This window comes from Fistularia commersonii, chromosome 26 (genome assembly GCF_037954325.1).
Source record: "Fistularia commersonii isolate RoL2024-O1a breed Wild chromosome 26, RoL_Fcom_v1.0, whole genome shotgun sequence".
In the NCBI taxonomy this organism is placed as follows: Eukaryota; Metazoa; Chordata; class Actinopteri; order Syngnathiformes; family Fistulariidae; genus Fistularia; species Fistularia commersonii.
In genome coordinates, this window is record NC_141309.1 from 1,088,354 (window position 1) to 1,106,372 (window position 18,019).

The window sequence follows — 18,019 nt, forward strand, 5'->3', positions numbered from 1 at the left end:
CATTCGGTCATTGGCGTGTTGTATCGAGACACTCATGCGGTCATCATTGTTACCCCACCATTCACCCTCTCATTCACACGTCAGTGAAAAACAATTCACTCGTTCACACCTCAAATAGACGTTCAACCATTCACTTTCTTCTCATGTCATAAAAAATTCACTCATTCATTCACACATCATAGTCAGACAACCGTCACTCATTCACAGGATATTGAAAAAACAATACACTCATTCAAATGTCATATAGAGACATAAAAACTTTTCGCATGTTATATAAAGACATGCAGCCACGTGTCTGTATATGACACGCAAATAGCGTGTCATATACAGTCGTGCACGCTAGAATGTCAGAAACATTCAACATTCACTCATTCATTCCCACATCACATAAAGAGATTCACCTGTTTATTCATTCATTCATTCATCATACAGACATGCTCCTTCATGTCATAGACAACGTTCACTCATTCATTGAAAAATTGAAATTCACCCTTTCATTCACACGTCATAAATGTGTATATATATTTTTTTTCTTTTTTTTTTTCTTTTTAATTTTCAATCTGCGTACACTATCCATATGGTGCCCGTCGCTAATTGGAAAAACACCCGAAACCATGAGCGGCCGTGCGTGAGAGAGAGAGAGAGAGAGAGAGAGGATGGAGGGAGAGAGAGGGAGGATGGAGGGAGGAGGAGGAGGTGGAGGAGGAGGAGGAGCGCCGAGCTCCGGCTGCCGCTGATCCGGGCGGACGCGGGCTGGGATGGACGCGGGTTCCTGCGGGGCGAAGGTGCGTCTGCAGCGCGTCCGACCAGCAGCGCGCCTGTGCGGGGCGGGAGGACGGCAAAACACGGCCTTTGTGCACGTCGGTGCCCGCGCACGCCGCCGCGGACCCCCGCCCTCCTCCCCTTCTTCTTCTTCTTCTTCTTCTTCATCTTCATCCTCCTCTTCCTCTGTTTACCGGAACCCGGCGCGTCCTCTTCGCGGCGATGCGCTGAGCGCTGCGCGCTCCCGACGCGCGTCTTGGCGTGTGCGTGCGTGCGCGCGGACGCGGGGTCCCGCTCCCGTGCAGACGCGCCGCAGACGGCATGTCAGCGGATTTGGACGGAGACGTCGTTTGTCGCGGTCCGCTCCATTGCGCATGCCCAGTGGTCGACACGGATCGCCGCTCCGCGTCGCCCGGGCCGTGATGTAGGAGCCAAAGTGGAGGGAGAAGAAGGAGAAGAAGAAGGAGGAGGAGGAGGAGGAGGAGAAGGAGAAGAAGGAGAGGGAGGACGACGAGGAGGAGGAGGAGGAGGAGGACGGTGCGGGGCGGGAAAGGAAAACACAATGCGTCGGCAAAGTGGCGGCGTGAACATCCGAGGGTTTTTCTCCGAGATCCTTCTGGAAACATCTCGGCCACGACACTGAAGGATGTCCGCGGCGGCGGAGGCTGAAGGAGCGGTCTCCAAAGTGCAAGTGAAGAAGGAGATCAAGACCATCGTGGAGAACCTGGAGACCATCCTGGGAGACCTCAAGGATGTGGCCAAAGAGCTGAAAGAGGTAAATACACTCCATGTGGTTCTCAGCCTGCTGTCCAGGGAGCTCCTTCTGGGGGCTGAAGACCAGCTCAGCATGGGCCTGGAGACACACACACACACACACACACACACACACACACACACACGCGCGCGCGCGCACACACTCTACCCCCCTCCACACCAACGTGTGTGTGTGATTATCTGGAGCGCGATAGATGTTTGGCTGGGAGAACTTGGAGGTGTCCGGCAGGAGATGGTCTCCCAGGCTTGTGGATCAACTTTGGTTTGGATCAGGAGGCCAGGAAGGCAGGAAGGAGGATCTTTGCACCGCGTTTCATCATCGCCACGACGACCGGCGTCCCCGTCTCCCGACGAATCACGGCGCGGCAGCCGTCTCTATTATTCTCTCTCCGCCCTCCCGCTGGTCTTTCTCCCCGGCTGATGTTTGGAGGTCCTCCTCAGGGGTCACCGGGGGCACGGAGACTCCTCCCGGCCTCCGCTGGTCGTCATGGCGACGAACCCCTGACCTGCGACCGCACCACATCAGGTGGTTGTTCCCCTCCCGGGAAAAACATTTTTGATTTTTGTTGACGCGATCGACCACACACTGGAATCATCTCCCCCCCCTCTCTCTTCTTTCTCTTCTTTGCCGCTCACAGGAAATTGTGCGGAGAATCAGTTATCGCCACACACACACACACACACACATAGCTGGTGGGGATGCTACTATAAAAGCCAGTGTTTGGGGTTTAATCCATTTGAAATGCTGTTATCTGTGATAAGTCACAGATGGGTGCTGGAGCCGAGCCCTGCTCCGAGGTGGGACCCGGCACAGATGTTTGGCGCCGCCGCCGCCGCCGCCTGGCCTGCAGCGAGGCCTGCGCTATTACCCCGTGTGTGTGTGTGTGTGTGTGTGTGTGTGCAAATCATCCGGTTTGCATGGGTCTTCTGTCCCTCAGCTCGTTTCCTCCGCTCGCCGTCGCTCGCCTCCGCCGCCGCCGCCCCGACCCGACCCGGCGCTGGCGGACCAGGACCGACTCCCCGGTAATCTGTTATTCTTTTGAAGTGTGTGTGCGTGAAATCTTCAAAGATCTCCCGTGCTGTTGAGGGACGCGCGAAGGCTCGTCTACCTGGGAGTTGCGTAACGCGGGGAGCGATCTTGGACGGAGATCACTGGAATAACAAACACAGGATGTGTGTGTTTGCCTAATATCAGGGTGTTTTGTTTCCCAGTGTTGGACGCGGTTGTTCGAGTGACCCTCCGACCCTGCGAGGCCCCCGGCTTCTACGCCTCCCTCTTAGATTTAATCACATTTTTCGAGCTATATGTTCAGTTTTTTTAGATTTTCTTTCTTTTCTTCCTTTTTTTTAATCGTTTATTTTTATCACTTTGAATTTTTTCTTAGTTATTATATCTATTTTCCATTTCCAGGTGATCTCCAGTCAGCTCCTCCCGCCCATTCCTTCATATTACGTCTCCACAGTTAAATCAGTGGCGACAATGGCGTGTTTAAGTACTTTCTTCTTTATTTATCTGTTTATTCTTGTCTTATTGCGGTGGTGGTGGTGTTTGGGGAGCTGACATTTCGCGCCCGCGGGCTTCATGCACGCTTCTCCGCGCTTGGAATAATCATCCGCGAAACAATACGTTTGGTCAGATTCTCGTCCCCTCCCTCGCGGTACGTGCACCTCCGTGGATTTTCCTCGCCGGCGGGACAGAAAGGACAGAAAGGACAGAAAGGACAGAAAGGACAGAAGGGATGGAAGGCGGAGGTGAACCCGTGTCCGGGTGCTGTGGTGTGTTTTGGAGCAGCTGCAGGAGGCAGAAGGTTTGCAAACCCATGAGTGAAGGAAGGAGAGGAGATGTCGCTTCCGGCTTCAGGTGAGATTCTCCCTTTCTTTTGGCCGACGCTCCTTCTCCTGGAGGTCCGGGTCAGGAAACCGGGTTCTCGGTTGCAGATTTTCAAAGTTGGCAATAATGGACGTCCAACCGTTCGCCCTCTCATCCTCTCGTCCGGAGACCCTCAGCTCTCTGGAGGAACCTCCTGGATGGGGTTGAACCGCCAGGCAGGAACCCTGGAGAACATGGAGACGCCACAAAAACCTTCTGGCTGCGAGGTGGAAGCTCTCACCGCTGCTCCGACGGGAACAAATATATTTTTATCAGATGAAGTAAAGCAGCATCAGAATCAGTAAAACTTTATTGCTACCCAAGGGGCAATTGGCGGGCTCATGGGGTAGTTAATCAAGAATTAAAAAGAATACATAAATAAAAAAAAATGTAAAAAGAATAATTATAATAATAATAATAATAATAATAATAATAACAAATAAATAAATAAATAAACAAACAAATAAAAAAAAGAAAAATATTTATTTATATATATATATATATATATATATATATATATGTATATACAATAAATATGCTAAAAGAGTGTGTTCCAGCATTTTTCAGGTAAATTCTAGATATCTTTATGCACTTGTGTGTGTTTGTGTGTGTGTGTGTGTGTTTGAGATTGCATCTAACCACTTTTTAACCTCAGCGTCCAGATCTCCCAAAAGTGTTTTGCACATTCATTGGGTCACCAATGGTCTTTATAAACCTTCCTTGTGGTTCCCGTTTCTTCTGGGACTGTGCGTCACTTTAGCGTTTAGATATTAGCATTCAGCGCGTCCCCCGGGGGGCGGCGTGCACATCACCGCCCCGCTCTCGCCGCCGCCGTCTGCTGTCGTGCCGAGCTGCTTTGTGTGTCCTGCTTTGTGTGTCGGCGTGTTGTTGCGACTCCAAAGCGTCCCTTTAAAACCTCGCTTACTTTCAGGTGAGTAGAACAAGGCGGGTTTACTTACTAGCGGCGTTCAAGGGCGCCGGGGAAAGCAAAGGATTTGACTTTCACGGGACGTGACGGGACTTTTATCGGCGCAGGGTACAAAGCGCCGCAGTTTTCCGACCGCAATTTACTGAAAATTGAAAATATATCTCCATACGGCGGTTTTCGTGCCCTCCATAATTTGCCGGTGTCAGATAAAGGTTGTAAACACTGCGTGTTTTCACCCAGTTTGTGAAAAATACACCTCAATCCGGGGGGTTTCGGCCGGATGTTTCCACGGAGGCGTGGATAGGAGAGGGCGGTTGGAGGACCTGACCCGGAGATATCAACCCAGAGGAACCCTGGTCAGATTCTCCTGGTGTCTGCGCAGGGTTCCTCCGGGTTCTCCGGGTTCCTCCCGCAGTCCAAACGCTTCTCCACTGGAAACCCTGCATCGTCCAGACGTTCGAATGCGAGGGTGACTCTCTGTATCGGGCCCTGTGATTGGTCCGGTTTGGACCGATCACTATGAACGGACCAATGAACGGGCAGGTAACTTTCCAAAAGGCCGAGGGGACGTCACAAGATGCGAGATTCAAAGCGTTTCTGGTCGCGTGCGGTGCAGAAACGCACCCTGTCCGGGGAAGTTCCTACTTTTCTGTCATTTGGATATGAGCTGATAGGAAAAAATATGATTCCGGATGTAAATATGAACATCAGAAGTCTGTCCCCTGAAGACTCTCCTGTTTCTTCTGTCGCTCAGTCGTCAAGAGGAGCAGAAACTGACTGTCCGCTGGATGTTCTCGCGTTGGTATCTCCTCGTGGTCGCCCGGCGTCCTTGCGTTTTGGGCGCCGTCACGCCTCCCGGTGGCGGCGGAACACGGGATGGTTGCGCCGTGTCTGCAGCTCGCGGCTCTTCTCCTAAATGACAGTGATAATTCTCTTGGTTTTTCTCCTCGGCGTGGTTGTCATGGTGATGAATGAATCTTTAATCTGAAGAATCAGTGTCTGAAGTCAGAGGGTATCTGTGGTGAATCTCGTTTTAATGAGGTTTTTTTTATGTTTTTAATTAGAATATGAGGAGATGCACATCGTCCCGCGCCTCGGTCTTCCGTCCGGACCGTCGCTCTCCTTCCCGGACGCCGGCGTCCGGTGTCTCCCCCGCCTTCCTGACCTCGCCCGCCTTCTTCTCGCCACCAGGTCGTCCACGAGATCGACACCCTGACCTGCGACCTGCAGCTGGAGGAGGACGGCCTGACCGACAGCTCCAAGACGGACACGCTCAACTCCAGCTCCAGCTCCACCACCACCACCACCACCGCGTCCAGCCTGGAGAAGATGAAGCTGTTCCCCGACGACTGCATCTTCAAGCCCCCCGCGGCGGTCGGCGCCCCCGCGGTGCTGACGGTGCTCAAGAAGCCTCACCCGCCCTTACCGCCGCCCAGGCTGACCTCGGTGAGGGCCGAGGACCACAACGCGAAGAACCTGCCTCACCCGACGTTGGTCCTATCAGGGAATATGTCCAAGGCCAACGGCTCCCTGTTGAGGAACGGTTTCCCCTTGAAGCCGAGCAGGGAGTTCTTCTCCTCCCCGCCGTGCTTCCTGTCCGGCGACGGCGGGATGTCCGAGTCGGGGCCGGTGCCGACGTTGCCGCGGCCCATGCCGCTCCTGCGCCACGAGAAGAACAATTGCCCCAAGGCGCCGGGCAGGGAGCCCCGCGAGAGGGAGCGCGTGCGCTTCAGCGAGAAGGTCCAGTACCACGGATACTGCCCGGACTGCGACCTCCAGATCGACGTGGACGAGACGGAACTGCACTTAGCGGCCGAGCTGAGCGACTTGCGGCTCAGCCCCGTCCACCGCTGCTCTTCGTCGCCGCCGCCTCCCCTTCCTCCTCACGCCGTCGCCCTGGAGAACGGCGGCCTGTCCGCCAGCCACAGCTTCCCGCCGAGGACGAGCGCTCCTCCTCCTCGCCAGACGTCCCTCAAGCCTCAGAAGACCATCCTGCGCAAATCCACCACCACCACGGTCTGACGCCGCCGCCCCCCCGCCCCCCCCGGACCCGTCGAACTCAAACATCGTCATCCATAGTTTTTTTCCGCGCCGCGAGCGCCCTCCGTCGGAGTGGACTTTGGATTAACCGCACGGAGACGGCGGCGGGACGGACGCGGGAGACGAGCGTCCGTCGCCGGAGACGTACGCCGGGAGAGCGGGACGAACGGGTGAGTGCGTCGTCGATTGCGCGTCACGTTGTTGCCTTCGTGCAAACCTAAAACTCATTTCACTGTATTTAACAAAAAGCCTTTCTGCGCCGGAAAACAGGTCAAAAAATAATAAAAGTCCAGATCCCGAGCGCAGAGAGGGATCAGGGGAGGTTTCTCCTCCCTGATGGAGGTCGCCGCCGACCCCCCGCGGGGCCGTGACTCCAAAAGCTGGTTCGCCTCCGGTTTTTAGCCTTGACCTAGAAATTAGGGGCAGCGTCCCGGCTCGAAAGAGATATTCTGTGATATGATAAAATGGCCGTCGTCCGGCGGTCACAGAGGGACTCGCTGGCTGAAAAAACATGAAATCGCGTCTCGTATTGTGCGCGATGATTTCCGCGTGCTTGAAATGAGCCGGCTGCGCTTGTCAAGACAAACTTGTCAAGACTTAGGATTTGATACGGCTGCGCTAACGAGCCTCCGACTCCGAGCCCTAATTAATTCATGGCCTCCCGGAGAAAAGGAACGCCGCTCCGCCCGCTTTCTTTCATGCAAACCCCTATAGATGCGTCTATACCGCCACACCTACGGATCCGCAAACAGCTCGGCGTCACCGACGCCCGGTGTTTGTGGATTAAGGGGCGCAGCGTTCTGCACCGCGAAGGCACGAAACATCAGCCGCGTCTTCGTCGCCTCTCGTCGTCGTCGTCGTACGCGGCGCTCGTCTGGCACGTCAGGAGGAGGAGAGCAAAACTTAAGAGCGCTACACCCGGATGAAAATGACTTTTTAAAACATTTCAAGTGTGTGTGTGTGTGTGTGTGTGTGTGTGTGTGTGTGTGGGAGGTCATAGGTGTGTGTAAAAAGCCTGAGTCCGTCTGGCAGAGTTGTGCAGACAGCGTACCCCGGAGTTGGATGAGAATAGGAGCACCTTCCTCCCAGCGCTGCCCTTAATTAACCAGATTAGACCAGGGGAGATAACAGAGCGACTCAAACAACAACTTTATGTGTGTGTGCGTGTGTGTGCGTGTGTGTGTGTGTGTGTGTGTGTGCATAGCCGTGGAATAAATGTGAATAAAGATGCACTGTCACCGAAGCATGTTTGGCGAAGATTGCGATTTAGCGGCCAAATCCCTGCGATGCAGATTCGTTTTTAAACCGACGTGTCCGATAACTGTGAATATCCGGCGTGTTTGAATCCTTTTGGCAATTTCAGTCTTTTTTAACATTGAAATAAAACGTTGGCATTTCAAAAAAAAATCATCCTTGGAAATGAAACATCCAAGAGAAAAATACAGCAAAACCTTGACTTCCAAGTGGATCCGCTTAGGATCTGAGTTATTAGCGAGCGGGATGAGCCTTTGACGCCCACGCGGACACCGCTGGCCATGAAATGGCGTTTCAGGACAGTGGGACGCGCCGCCGCTAGCTAGATAGCTAGCTGAGAGAACGAGACGGAGACGGAGAACTTCGTCTGTGAGAAGGTCTGAGATGTTTACGGGGATTCGGCACGACGGAAGACCCGTCGAAACCCGGTCGGAGACGGTTTGGTGGTTTTAGAAAGAGAGGCGGCTTCACTTGGTCCATAAACGGAGTTTAGACATTGAGTGTAGCAAAGTGTGCACGCTACATTTAGCATAGCATGGTAGCATGAAGTTTGGAGCCTAGCATAGCATGGTAGCATGAAGTGTGGAGCCTGTAAGCTAAGCTAAGAGCACCAAATGAAAAACTCTCCAAACCTCCACCGCCGCCGGTATCTTTGTCCTTCAAGTAAATATACTTTATAAAAACAGCTTATTTGTTATATATTATTATTGTTTGTACATTAGTTGTTATTGTAATTTGTTACCAAAACAGGGGATCTGGAATGGATTAATAGCACCTCAGTTCATTCGATAAATGAGTAAACCGAGTTAGGAGCTCGGTAAGTCAAGGTATTGAAGATTAAAAGTGTTTATTGTCACACGTTCAGTGTAGAAACATGTTTTCCTGTACTTTGCTGTCATCTGAATATGTTCTGATAGAGACGGCAGACACGTTATTCTAAATATGATTATAGATATGAATATGAACAGTGGACTCTGCAGATGGAAGAGGCGGCTCTGTAAGGGGCCGATTTGAAAACATCGTCTGCAGGGTCGAACTTTGATTTTTGAAACCCCCCATCACAGATCCAACCTTCGCCATAGTAGCGTCCAAGTAAACATTTTGCAGTTATAGAGCTCTTCACACACCTTTCGGCTGGATGGCATTCACCCATTGACACGGCGACGGCGGCGGCGGAGCTGCTTAAGCGTCCCATCGGGAGCAGCCGGCGTTTTCCCCGAGGACGCTTCGGCACGCAGATTCCAGCTGTGCTGTTTGATCGCACAGAGAAACGTCCAAAATCGGAGGCGTATCTCCACCAGATCTCCGGTCGGTTTGCCACATTTTACAAGGAGCTGTGAAATAACACCCCCGAACCAGACGGTAACGTTCAGCCTTTCCCTCGATGCCTCCGCCGGGATAAACGTTGAAGGCGCCGCCGCCATTGTTTATGCTCCTGTGAGGAAACACCCTGTAGATCAAAATGCCGGACACGCCGAAGCCACTCAGGCGTGGCTTCGGCTCCTAGCTTTCTGGAACATGCCGGGAAAACACGGCGTAAATAATAATACTGTGTAAGAAACGGGTTAGAATTTAAAACGACGGAATCGGCGTCGATGAACGAGCTAATCGGCCGATTGCTTTTTAAAGGGAAGGCGTTTTTAGCGCGCGCTAAGAACGCTAAGCCGGACGGGGCTCCGTGTTTAGTCAAATTCCGAGAGATTAGTCCTCGGACCAGGAGAATCTCTGCGGGGATTCGGAGTTGGATTCGCGCATCAGGAGGAGAGAGATAATGGGAGCTAATGTTGTGCCGGATCACTTGAGTTTGCTAATTTGTGTGCGCTCGTCGCTTCCCGTGTAGGACATCTTATATATTTACTTTGCATTACTGGGACTTAATGAGGCTCGGGCTCTCACACACACACACACACACACACACACACACACACATGAAAACACACTTGAGAAGAGAAAACTAGGAATCGGCTCCTCTTCTCTTTCCTTTTACGAGTTCTTTCCCGTCAAGGACGTCTGAGGACTCGGGTTTGGTAGCCATTGGTAGATCTCAGTCGTGTTTTTGAGGCCGTCCTCTCGTACGAAACATCTAAACTTTGACGCCGCTTCTCCAAACCGTCTGCGTTTGAGGCCGCGGGGGTTTAAGAGCTACAGGATGTGACGCAGGCAGAAGGTGTTGGAGCGTCTTCTGGAGCCTGGTTCTGGGCAGGTTTGAGGACTTTGTCACTTTTGTAAATGTAGTTACAACACGTAGTCCACTCCACGCTCAATGTTCAGCCTATCCCCGCTGTGATTGGGCAAGAGGCAGGGTTCACCCTGGACCAATCACAGGGCTGCATACAGAGACACGCAAACATTCACCCTCTCATTCATCCATCTGGACAACTCAGGGTTTCCGGTGAAGCTCCTGCATGCTTGGACTGTGGGAAGAATCTGGGGAACCTTGAGGAACCCCACGCAGACACTAGGAGAAGAACATGGAGACTCCACACAAGACCTCTTGTGGGATCCAACCTGGGACCTTCTGGCCGTGAGGAGGAAGCTTGAACCAAGTTCCTTTGGGGCTTTGGCCTTCAGGTGTCTCCACAGCCAATCCACCTTCTCCATGTAGCCCGAATCTCTGGATCCTCCTCGCTCACACCAACTACCTTCATGTCCTCTCTCACTACGTCCATCAGTCTTCTCTTTGGTCTTCCTCTCGACCTCCAATCCCAGTACTATCCCTCCTCTGTCCATGACCCGACCTTCTCAGTCTGGCTTCTCTGACCTTCTCTCCAAAACATCTAACATGTGCTGTTCCTCTGATGGACTCATTCCTGATCCTCTCCATCCTGGTCACTCCCAAAGAGAACCGCAACATCTTCATCTCTGCAACCTCTAGTTCTGCCTGCTGTCTTTTGGTCATTGGAACAGTTTCTAGTCCAAACATCATCGCTGGTCTCACCACTGTCTTGTACACCTTTCCTTTCCTTCTGGCTGGTGTTCTTCTATCTCTTGGTACCCCTGACACTTTTCTCCACCCATTCCAACCTGCTTGAACCCGTTTCTTCACCTCTTCTCCACACTCTCCTACGCTCTGGACTGTTGACCCCAAGTACCTGAAGTCCTCCACCTTCTTGATCTCCACTCCCTGTAGCCTCAGTGTTCCTCTCATTCACACACATATATTCTGTCTTGCTGGGACTCACCTTCATTCCTCTTCTTTCCAGAGCATACCTCCACCTCTCTAGATGTTCCTCTACCTGTTCCCTGCGCTCACTGCAGATCACAATGTCTTCTGCAAACATCACAGTCCATGGAGATTCCTGTCTCACCTCATCTATCAGCCTGTCCATCACGTCTGCAAACAAGAAGGAGGTCAGAGCTGATCCCTGATGGAGTCCCACCTCCACCTTCAACTTCTCTGTTACACCTACAGCACACCTCACCACTGTCTCATAGCGAGCATACATGTCCTGCACCAGTCCAACATACTTCTCTGTCACTCCAGACTTCCTCAAACAATAACAGAGTTCCACTTTCGGCACCCAGTTGTATGCTTTTTCTAGGTCTATATATTTATATATATCGATTTTTAGATTAGCTCTATTCAATGAAAGAGCGTGTTTCGGCATTTTTCTGTGAAATTATTAATAAATAAATGATTCCCTAGAGGAAATCCAACCAAGGATCTTCTTAAAAAAACAACTAAAATTTATGTACAATGTATCACTGTCTGTTTTATTTTATCCGTGACAATTGATAATCACGTCAATCAGTTTTCACGAAACAATTAACCTCTTTTCCCAATTTTCGAGCGCGAGACGTTGATTCTTTTTTTAATTCATCACTCTTCTCAGCCCGACAGAAACACTTGGTCTTTCTATCATGTGGGGAATTCATGTGCAAGAACATCATAATCTAATTTAAACCCTGTGGAAAATGTAGCGGAGGAAATGGCCAACACTTCCCCTCGGGGATTACCCGAGCGGAAGTATAAAGTAGCTTTGCATGGACGGACTCCAGTCGAGTATAAGTACTCGATTACTCTCCAGCCGTTGTGTCAATGAAGAGTGGATGCGTCCAGGTTCATCGTCCACCTTCCATGAAGAATTATCCTGGAGCCGCGGATCTCTAATCGCACAGGCAGCCCATCGCCGGCTCTGCGCGGCGGACGCTAATGTGCTTGTGTAAACAGGAAAACGACGCGATGGCGAGCAAGACGTATATAAATATAGCCAAACGCGACAGGAATCCAAAATAATTCAGACCTCTCACCCGCTTAGCCTATTTTTTTCCAACTTTATGACTTTTCCTAAAGAGACCCCATAATTAGAAAAAGTGATACTTCTTTTTTGTTTATGTTTCCATGTGAGCTGAAAACCACTAGGGTACAACGATTGTCTTATGGGTCATTTTTGACCCGTAGTGGACAAGGTGAGTAAACACAAAGTTAATATCGCACGAGGGTTAAAAACGTCGTCCAGACGTCGTCCCACGTCTTAAACCCGGCCTCCGAGCGTCTCCCCTTTGGTCGCAAAACCCAGAGAAGGTCGACCTTTGACCCCAAACATGTCCATCTCCTCGATTCCCAGCAACTCCGCAAATCCTTATCGCCGCGCCGCCACCCACGCTGAGTGGAATTCATGCCGCATATTTATTCTATAATATATATATTTTATAAGTATATCATATGATATATATTATTCTATAATATATATAATATATATATTTATTATATAATATATGTATTATATATACAATATATTATTCTAAAATATATATGCTATGTATATTTATTCTATAATGTATATAATATATAATATATGTATTATATATGATATATATCATTCTATAATATATGTATTATATATATATAATATATATTATTCTATAATATATATATCTATTTATTCAAATATTTATTCTATGATATGTATAATATATATATGATATAAATATATATATAAAATATATATAATATATATACAAAAATATTATATTCTTTAATATATACATATATATATATATATTACATTACATTACATTACATTACATTACATTACATTGCATTTGGCAGAAGCTTTTATCCAAAGGGACTTACAATAGAGGACATATTATGTCCTATATCATATTCTATATATTATAGAATATGATATAATTCTCTTTTTTTTTCTTTTTTTTTCTTATTATCTATTTACTTTGGATTTTTATTTTTGATGTTCACATGTCCCTCGGGGGAAAAAAAAATTCTTATTCCGATATAAACGAATCTCGCCCCGCCGCCCCTTCCCGGCCCCCCGGGGTCGGGATGGTCCTCCGCCCTCCCGGCATCCACAACCGCCCCCCGGTATCCGCCTTCGCCGTTTCCGTGACGATTCCCGAGCTCGGCGACTCGGAGCCGCAGGCCGGATTCGGCAGCGGACCGGGAGGAGGTGGATCCTTCACCGCCTCCGTGGTGAATCACGAGTGAGTCAAGCAGGTTGACCTACTCCCCGCAGCTTACCGCTGCAGTCCATATAGCTCACCTCTCGCTCGCACTCCTCCGTTCCCCGCGGACGCCGCCCACTCAGCAGCAGCTGCACGTGCATGAAAAGGGTGGAGGTAGAGCGGCCACCTTTTAGCGGCGTGTCCGTTTCCACATTTAAAGGGTGAGTTCACGGAGCTTGCCGGAGTCGCAGGATTCCCTCCGTCCCTTTCCTTTCACGCCTTCGCTATATTGTCATTCGTAAACGTGGAACTGTTACCGCGGCGATAATCGTTCGCGTTCTCGGCGTTCCCTTCTCCTGACTTGGCCGGAGCTCGGCGTGCGCTGAAAATCAATACATGTGCCAGAGCGAGACACGTACTTTGCCAGTGAATATCAATTAGCTGTTGTTTCTCCGTCTAATTGTGGAGGGGTGATGGTCTGCCAAGAGATGTCGTTCGTTGCTCATCTCCATTTGCGCTCCACAGATATGGATTTTTTTTTCCTCCTCCTCCTCCGCCGGCTAATGCCATAAATGAAGAAAACACAAAAGTGAACCTCTTTAAATTTATTTCAAAGCGTCCGTAATGGAGCGATTAGCCGTCGGTCGCTCAGTTAATAGCCTTTTACTCTTCTGACAATCGATCTCTTTGAGTCGGAGAGGAAGAAACCGCTCTGTCTGATGAATCCGCGGCTGTTGGATAAACTGAACTCCACCTGGAGCAGCGATATTCATGAAAAATCCATATTCATTCATTCATTTACACCGCATACCGTGATTGGACGGGAGGCGGGGTTTCACCCTCGACCAACCAATCACAGGGACACTTGCAGAGATAAACATTCACCTGTCAATCAGAAACATCCATTCACACGTCCGGAGAACGTAGGGTCTCCAGTGAAGCTCCTGCGTCATCTGGACTATGGAAGGAAGAACATGGAGCCTCCACACAGGAAGTGCCTCCACCAACGTGCTGTGATGAAAAATATAAAAAGTGCTCCATCTCAGTCATCCAAGTCATGGAGAACTCTTGATGAGATCTTCTCGTCTTGAAGACTCAGAAACAGCCCGTCACCAAGGTGCAACCGCGTAGTGGGATCCACACCAAGATGGACCAGGGCCTTCTGCACCCTCCAGACAACCAGGAAAGACCCACCACCGGGAACGTCCAACTCCGAGCTTCTGCACATCAACTCTTCCATTTTCACAACAAGCCACCAGAACCTAGACACGCCCAAAACCCTGAAGGTTACATGAGGAACCTCCTTGCAGGTCATTAGGACTGAAGAAACCTCCGGCACGAGGGGCTGAAACATCTTCAAGTGAAGAAATTCAAGTCCAGTTGAAGAAGATTTGTGATAGGTGAACACGCGTGACTTCACAAAGAAGCTAATCTTTTTGTCCTTCGCCTCGTCGTATATTTAAGGGGAACCTTAAACAAAATTCAGGCGTCGCCACACGTTCGTAATCTGTATTCACAGTTAATTAAAGTAGGAAATAGACGTGACCTACATCGGCAAACATTAGAGCAGTCAAAAGAAAATCTGGTGCACATTAGACATGGACTCTGGCTCATCCCGGCTCTCCTTTCTGTGTGACTCAGACCGAGCCCGATGTGGGAAATGGAGTGGGCGTGAACGTGCATCTCGCGGATGCATTCGCTCCGTTAATATGTTTTTGTTTTGTTTTTTTTGCGCATGTGTTTGATTGCGCGGTAAGGCCACGCCCAGGCGTGTGCAGAAAAGTGCGCGCCGCCGAGCTTATTCGGAGAATTTCACATCCCTCTGGAGATTGTTAAAAGTTGGAGGCATCAGCTGCACCTCGCCCGGCGAAAGGTTTACGGAGGAGGATCGTCGGAGAAACGATCGTCCAGATGTGGTCGTCTGCTCGCCGGAGCGATTCGGCGCTGATGAAGAAAAGGCGGAAAAAAAAATGGCTGCTATTTAAGGAGCCGGTTATTGTCTTCCTCTCAAAAGGGAAAGGCTTTTTAATCCCTGGAGAAAAACGTGCCAGATGGCTCGGCCCCATCAGCTTTGATGACTTGTGTAAGAGTGTCTGGGCATGCATATGGGTGTGTGTGTGTGTGTGTGTGTGTGGGCAGTGATACCTCTATGTGCTCTGTGTGACAAGTGACAGTTGTTGTTGTTGTTGTTGTTGTTGTTGATGTTGTTGCCGTGGCTGCAGTCAAGCGCCTCACGGCCAAGCAGTCCCATATTCCCACTAATGTGCCGCCATTTTTCTTTTTGTTCTTCTCTCCGCAGGGAGATCCTTTGTGTTGGAGTGGAAGGCGAGCGGCGGGAGAGGAAGCCCGGCGGCCTCCTTACTTCAGGGGCGCTAATGGCTCTCCACCAGCAGGAGGAAAGATCTTCCCCAGCTACAAAACAAAACAAAAAAAAAAAAATCCCTCTTTGGATTTTTTTTTCGAGCGGCGAACAAGCTCCGGGCTCGGCTCTGTGAAATGTTCGGAGGTTCTCGTGGAAATGGAGAAAGGAGGAGGAGAAGCCGCCTGTGTGTGTGTGTGAGCGGCGCACACAGATAGAACCGATATTTTTATTACATAGAAATAATTGAATGGAGGATTAAGTGGCTGCTGAAACTCCGTTCGTCAAGGAGGAGAATGGGGGGTTTATTAATAGAGGGGACCGGGTGAAAAGACATCTGCCGCTATTTGATTAATGTCTACAGACTTTTGCTCTGTGCTTACTCAGATGGAATCCGTCGCTCCCTCGTTTGATGGAATTTTTGCCTTTTGAGAATTACACGGAGCCCTGGACGAGCCTGCCGAGGAGGCGTGGCGGGAAGGGAGGGGAGGCGGGCGGCGTTGCGTCGGCGTGCAGTGCAGCTCCGAGGACACGAAAGGTTGGAACTCGCGGCCGGCGATCCGTGTCCAGACACGCTCGCCGTTCTTTCCGCGCGCAGAGGTGGCGTGACGTAGATACAGCTTTAAAACGGACCTTGGCGGAAGTAATAATTTGCATCAAATTTTTCTTTGTATACGAATATACATGTACATGTTTATATCTATATATTTCAGGCGTTTTTTCTACGGAGACTTTAACATTTAAAAAGATGATATTTTTGATATTGCGCCGGGTTGACTGAGAGACGGTGTCGTTCCCCCCGGAGACGGGTGTTTTTCTGCAGGAGAGGTCGGGACGACTTGTTTGTAGATGACAAAAAAAAAAAGACAAAAAGGAAAAAGAGCTTCAGTGCTATTTAAAAAAAAAAAAAAAAAAACTTTCCAGAGGGAGCTGCACTGTGAAAGCGAGGAATATAAAAAGCGCGAGGGAAATATGTTGTTGCGCTTTATCAGACAGCAGGCACGGGGGCCCGACCAATGCATGGCTGACTCTTCGCTTTGTCCTTTGTTTTTCTATGCATTTATATGGAGAGGCGGCTCGGCGGCGCGCCGACACCGGCCGGGAGAAATCACAATCCCATTTCCATCACGCCGATGTCCATCGGGTTATTTTCCAAGAGCCGCCGTGCACTCGTCAAAGCATTTCCGATTACGAAAAGCCATCAGGATGAAATAAAAAGGGAGGATATAATGACGGCCTGTCCGATATTGGATTCCCGCAGTTGGTACCTTCAATATTCGGGACTGAATAATTGGCGTTCTACAGCTTGTTAAAATCCCAGCGACGGCGATGAGGAGGAGGTCGCGGACTTCGGTGCGACTTGTCGGCCGCGCGTCAGAACGCCGTCTCGGCCGGCGATTTAATTCAATTTAAAATGCGACGCCAGAATCGAAACGGAGAAACGTCGAACGTCGAGAGAGACCGAATCGTCACGTCGGGCGGACGTCGGCACGGCGCCGTTTCCGTTTTTGACTTCGGTTCGTTAATAATTTACATTTCAAACAGAATGCCGGCCGGACGGAGTCGCTAAAAATTGAAATATCGGCCTTTCGTCATCCCGACATTGACGCGACAACGGCCTCCTTTGGACCAGACGCGAGCGGCGTTCTGGTCCGGCCCGGCGCCCGTCGGGGATGCAGACGGAGCAAACTTAGGAGGTCTTTCTTCCAGAAGATGTGACTCCGACAGAGGCGCCGGTTACATCAGCCGTCGTGACTCGATGAAAAGGCGCAGAGCGACACCGAGTCGAGGTTGCGCCGCTTTTCTGTTCACGACCGAACCCCGGTTGGATGGAGAGTCAAAAGAAACGTAGGATATTTCCAGAAAATGCCGTCAGGTGATGTTTCCGTGTGTGTCCCGCAAACTTTGTGAGAAGTAAACACTTTGCACTTACAGTCATGTTGTTTTGTCTGCGTGTGATTTACTGTCTGAATAATCATTTCGAGTGCTGATTTTTACCGCCGTTTTGTTATTGTGAACGTCGCACGCCGCCCGATTCCCCCGCCCCCTCAAATTAATCTCTCAGAATGTCAAGACCCAGTGAAACACGAGATAAGTGGAAGAAATTAAACCCCGCGGCGAGAGCATCGCCCCTTAATCAAAGTTCCCAAAGGCGGAGAAAGCAAACCTTTCATGAGGAAGAGTACATGCGGTGGCGTCAGCGGCGCCACGAGTTAATTGAAGATTAGGACGATGCTAAGAGGCCGTCAGCCGTCTCCAGAAGATATTCTAAGGGGTGTGTGCACCGTCACACAGGCCAGCGTCCGCAGCTCAGTGTCACGGAAATGAAGCTCGGGATTTAGAGGAGCGAGGCGAGGTTTTGCTGGTGGTGGCTAAAATACCACAAGGTCACGGGTTCAAATTCCTCCACATATTTGCCAGATAAAGTGCGTGAGCGAGGTACATTTGTAGCTCACCGCCTTTGTGCTGTTGAACAAGGCGACCAAATCCAACTTGAAATGTCTGGAGGAAAATGCCGTGATTGTACCGGACGGATTAAGCACCAAGGGTGGGCTTCGTAATCTAGCAACTCATAATCCTTAAGCCTGGGCCTGCTGCCCTTTTTTTTCCACCCCTAAATTAACAGAAA

General features: G+C 50.1%; 1 protein-coding gene across 1 annotated transcript; it reads left to right on the top strand.

Annotated features, from left to right (window-relative positions):
- Positions 1 to 1,091: 1,091 nt before the first annotated feature.
- On the top strand, positions 1,092 to 17,324 carry prr16 (proline rich 16). Its single transcript, XM_086173339.1, has 3 exons — positions 1,092 to 1,537; positions 5,526 to 6,544; positions 15,331 to 17,324. The coding sequence occupies exons 1-2, from the start codon at positions 1,409 to 1,411 to the stop codon at positions 6,354 to 6,356; spliced, it is 960 nt and encodes a 319-aa protein (XP_086029465.1). The 5' UTR covers positions 1,092 to 1,408; the 3' UTR covers positions 6,357 to 6,544; positions 15,331 to 17,324.
- The last annotated feature ends 695 nt before the right edge of the window (positions 17,325 to 18,019 follow it).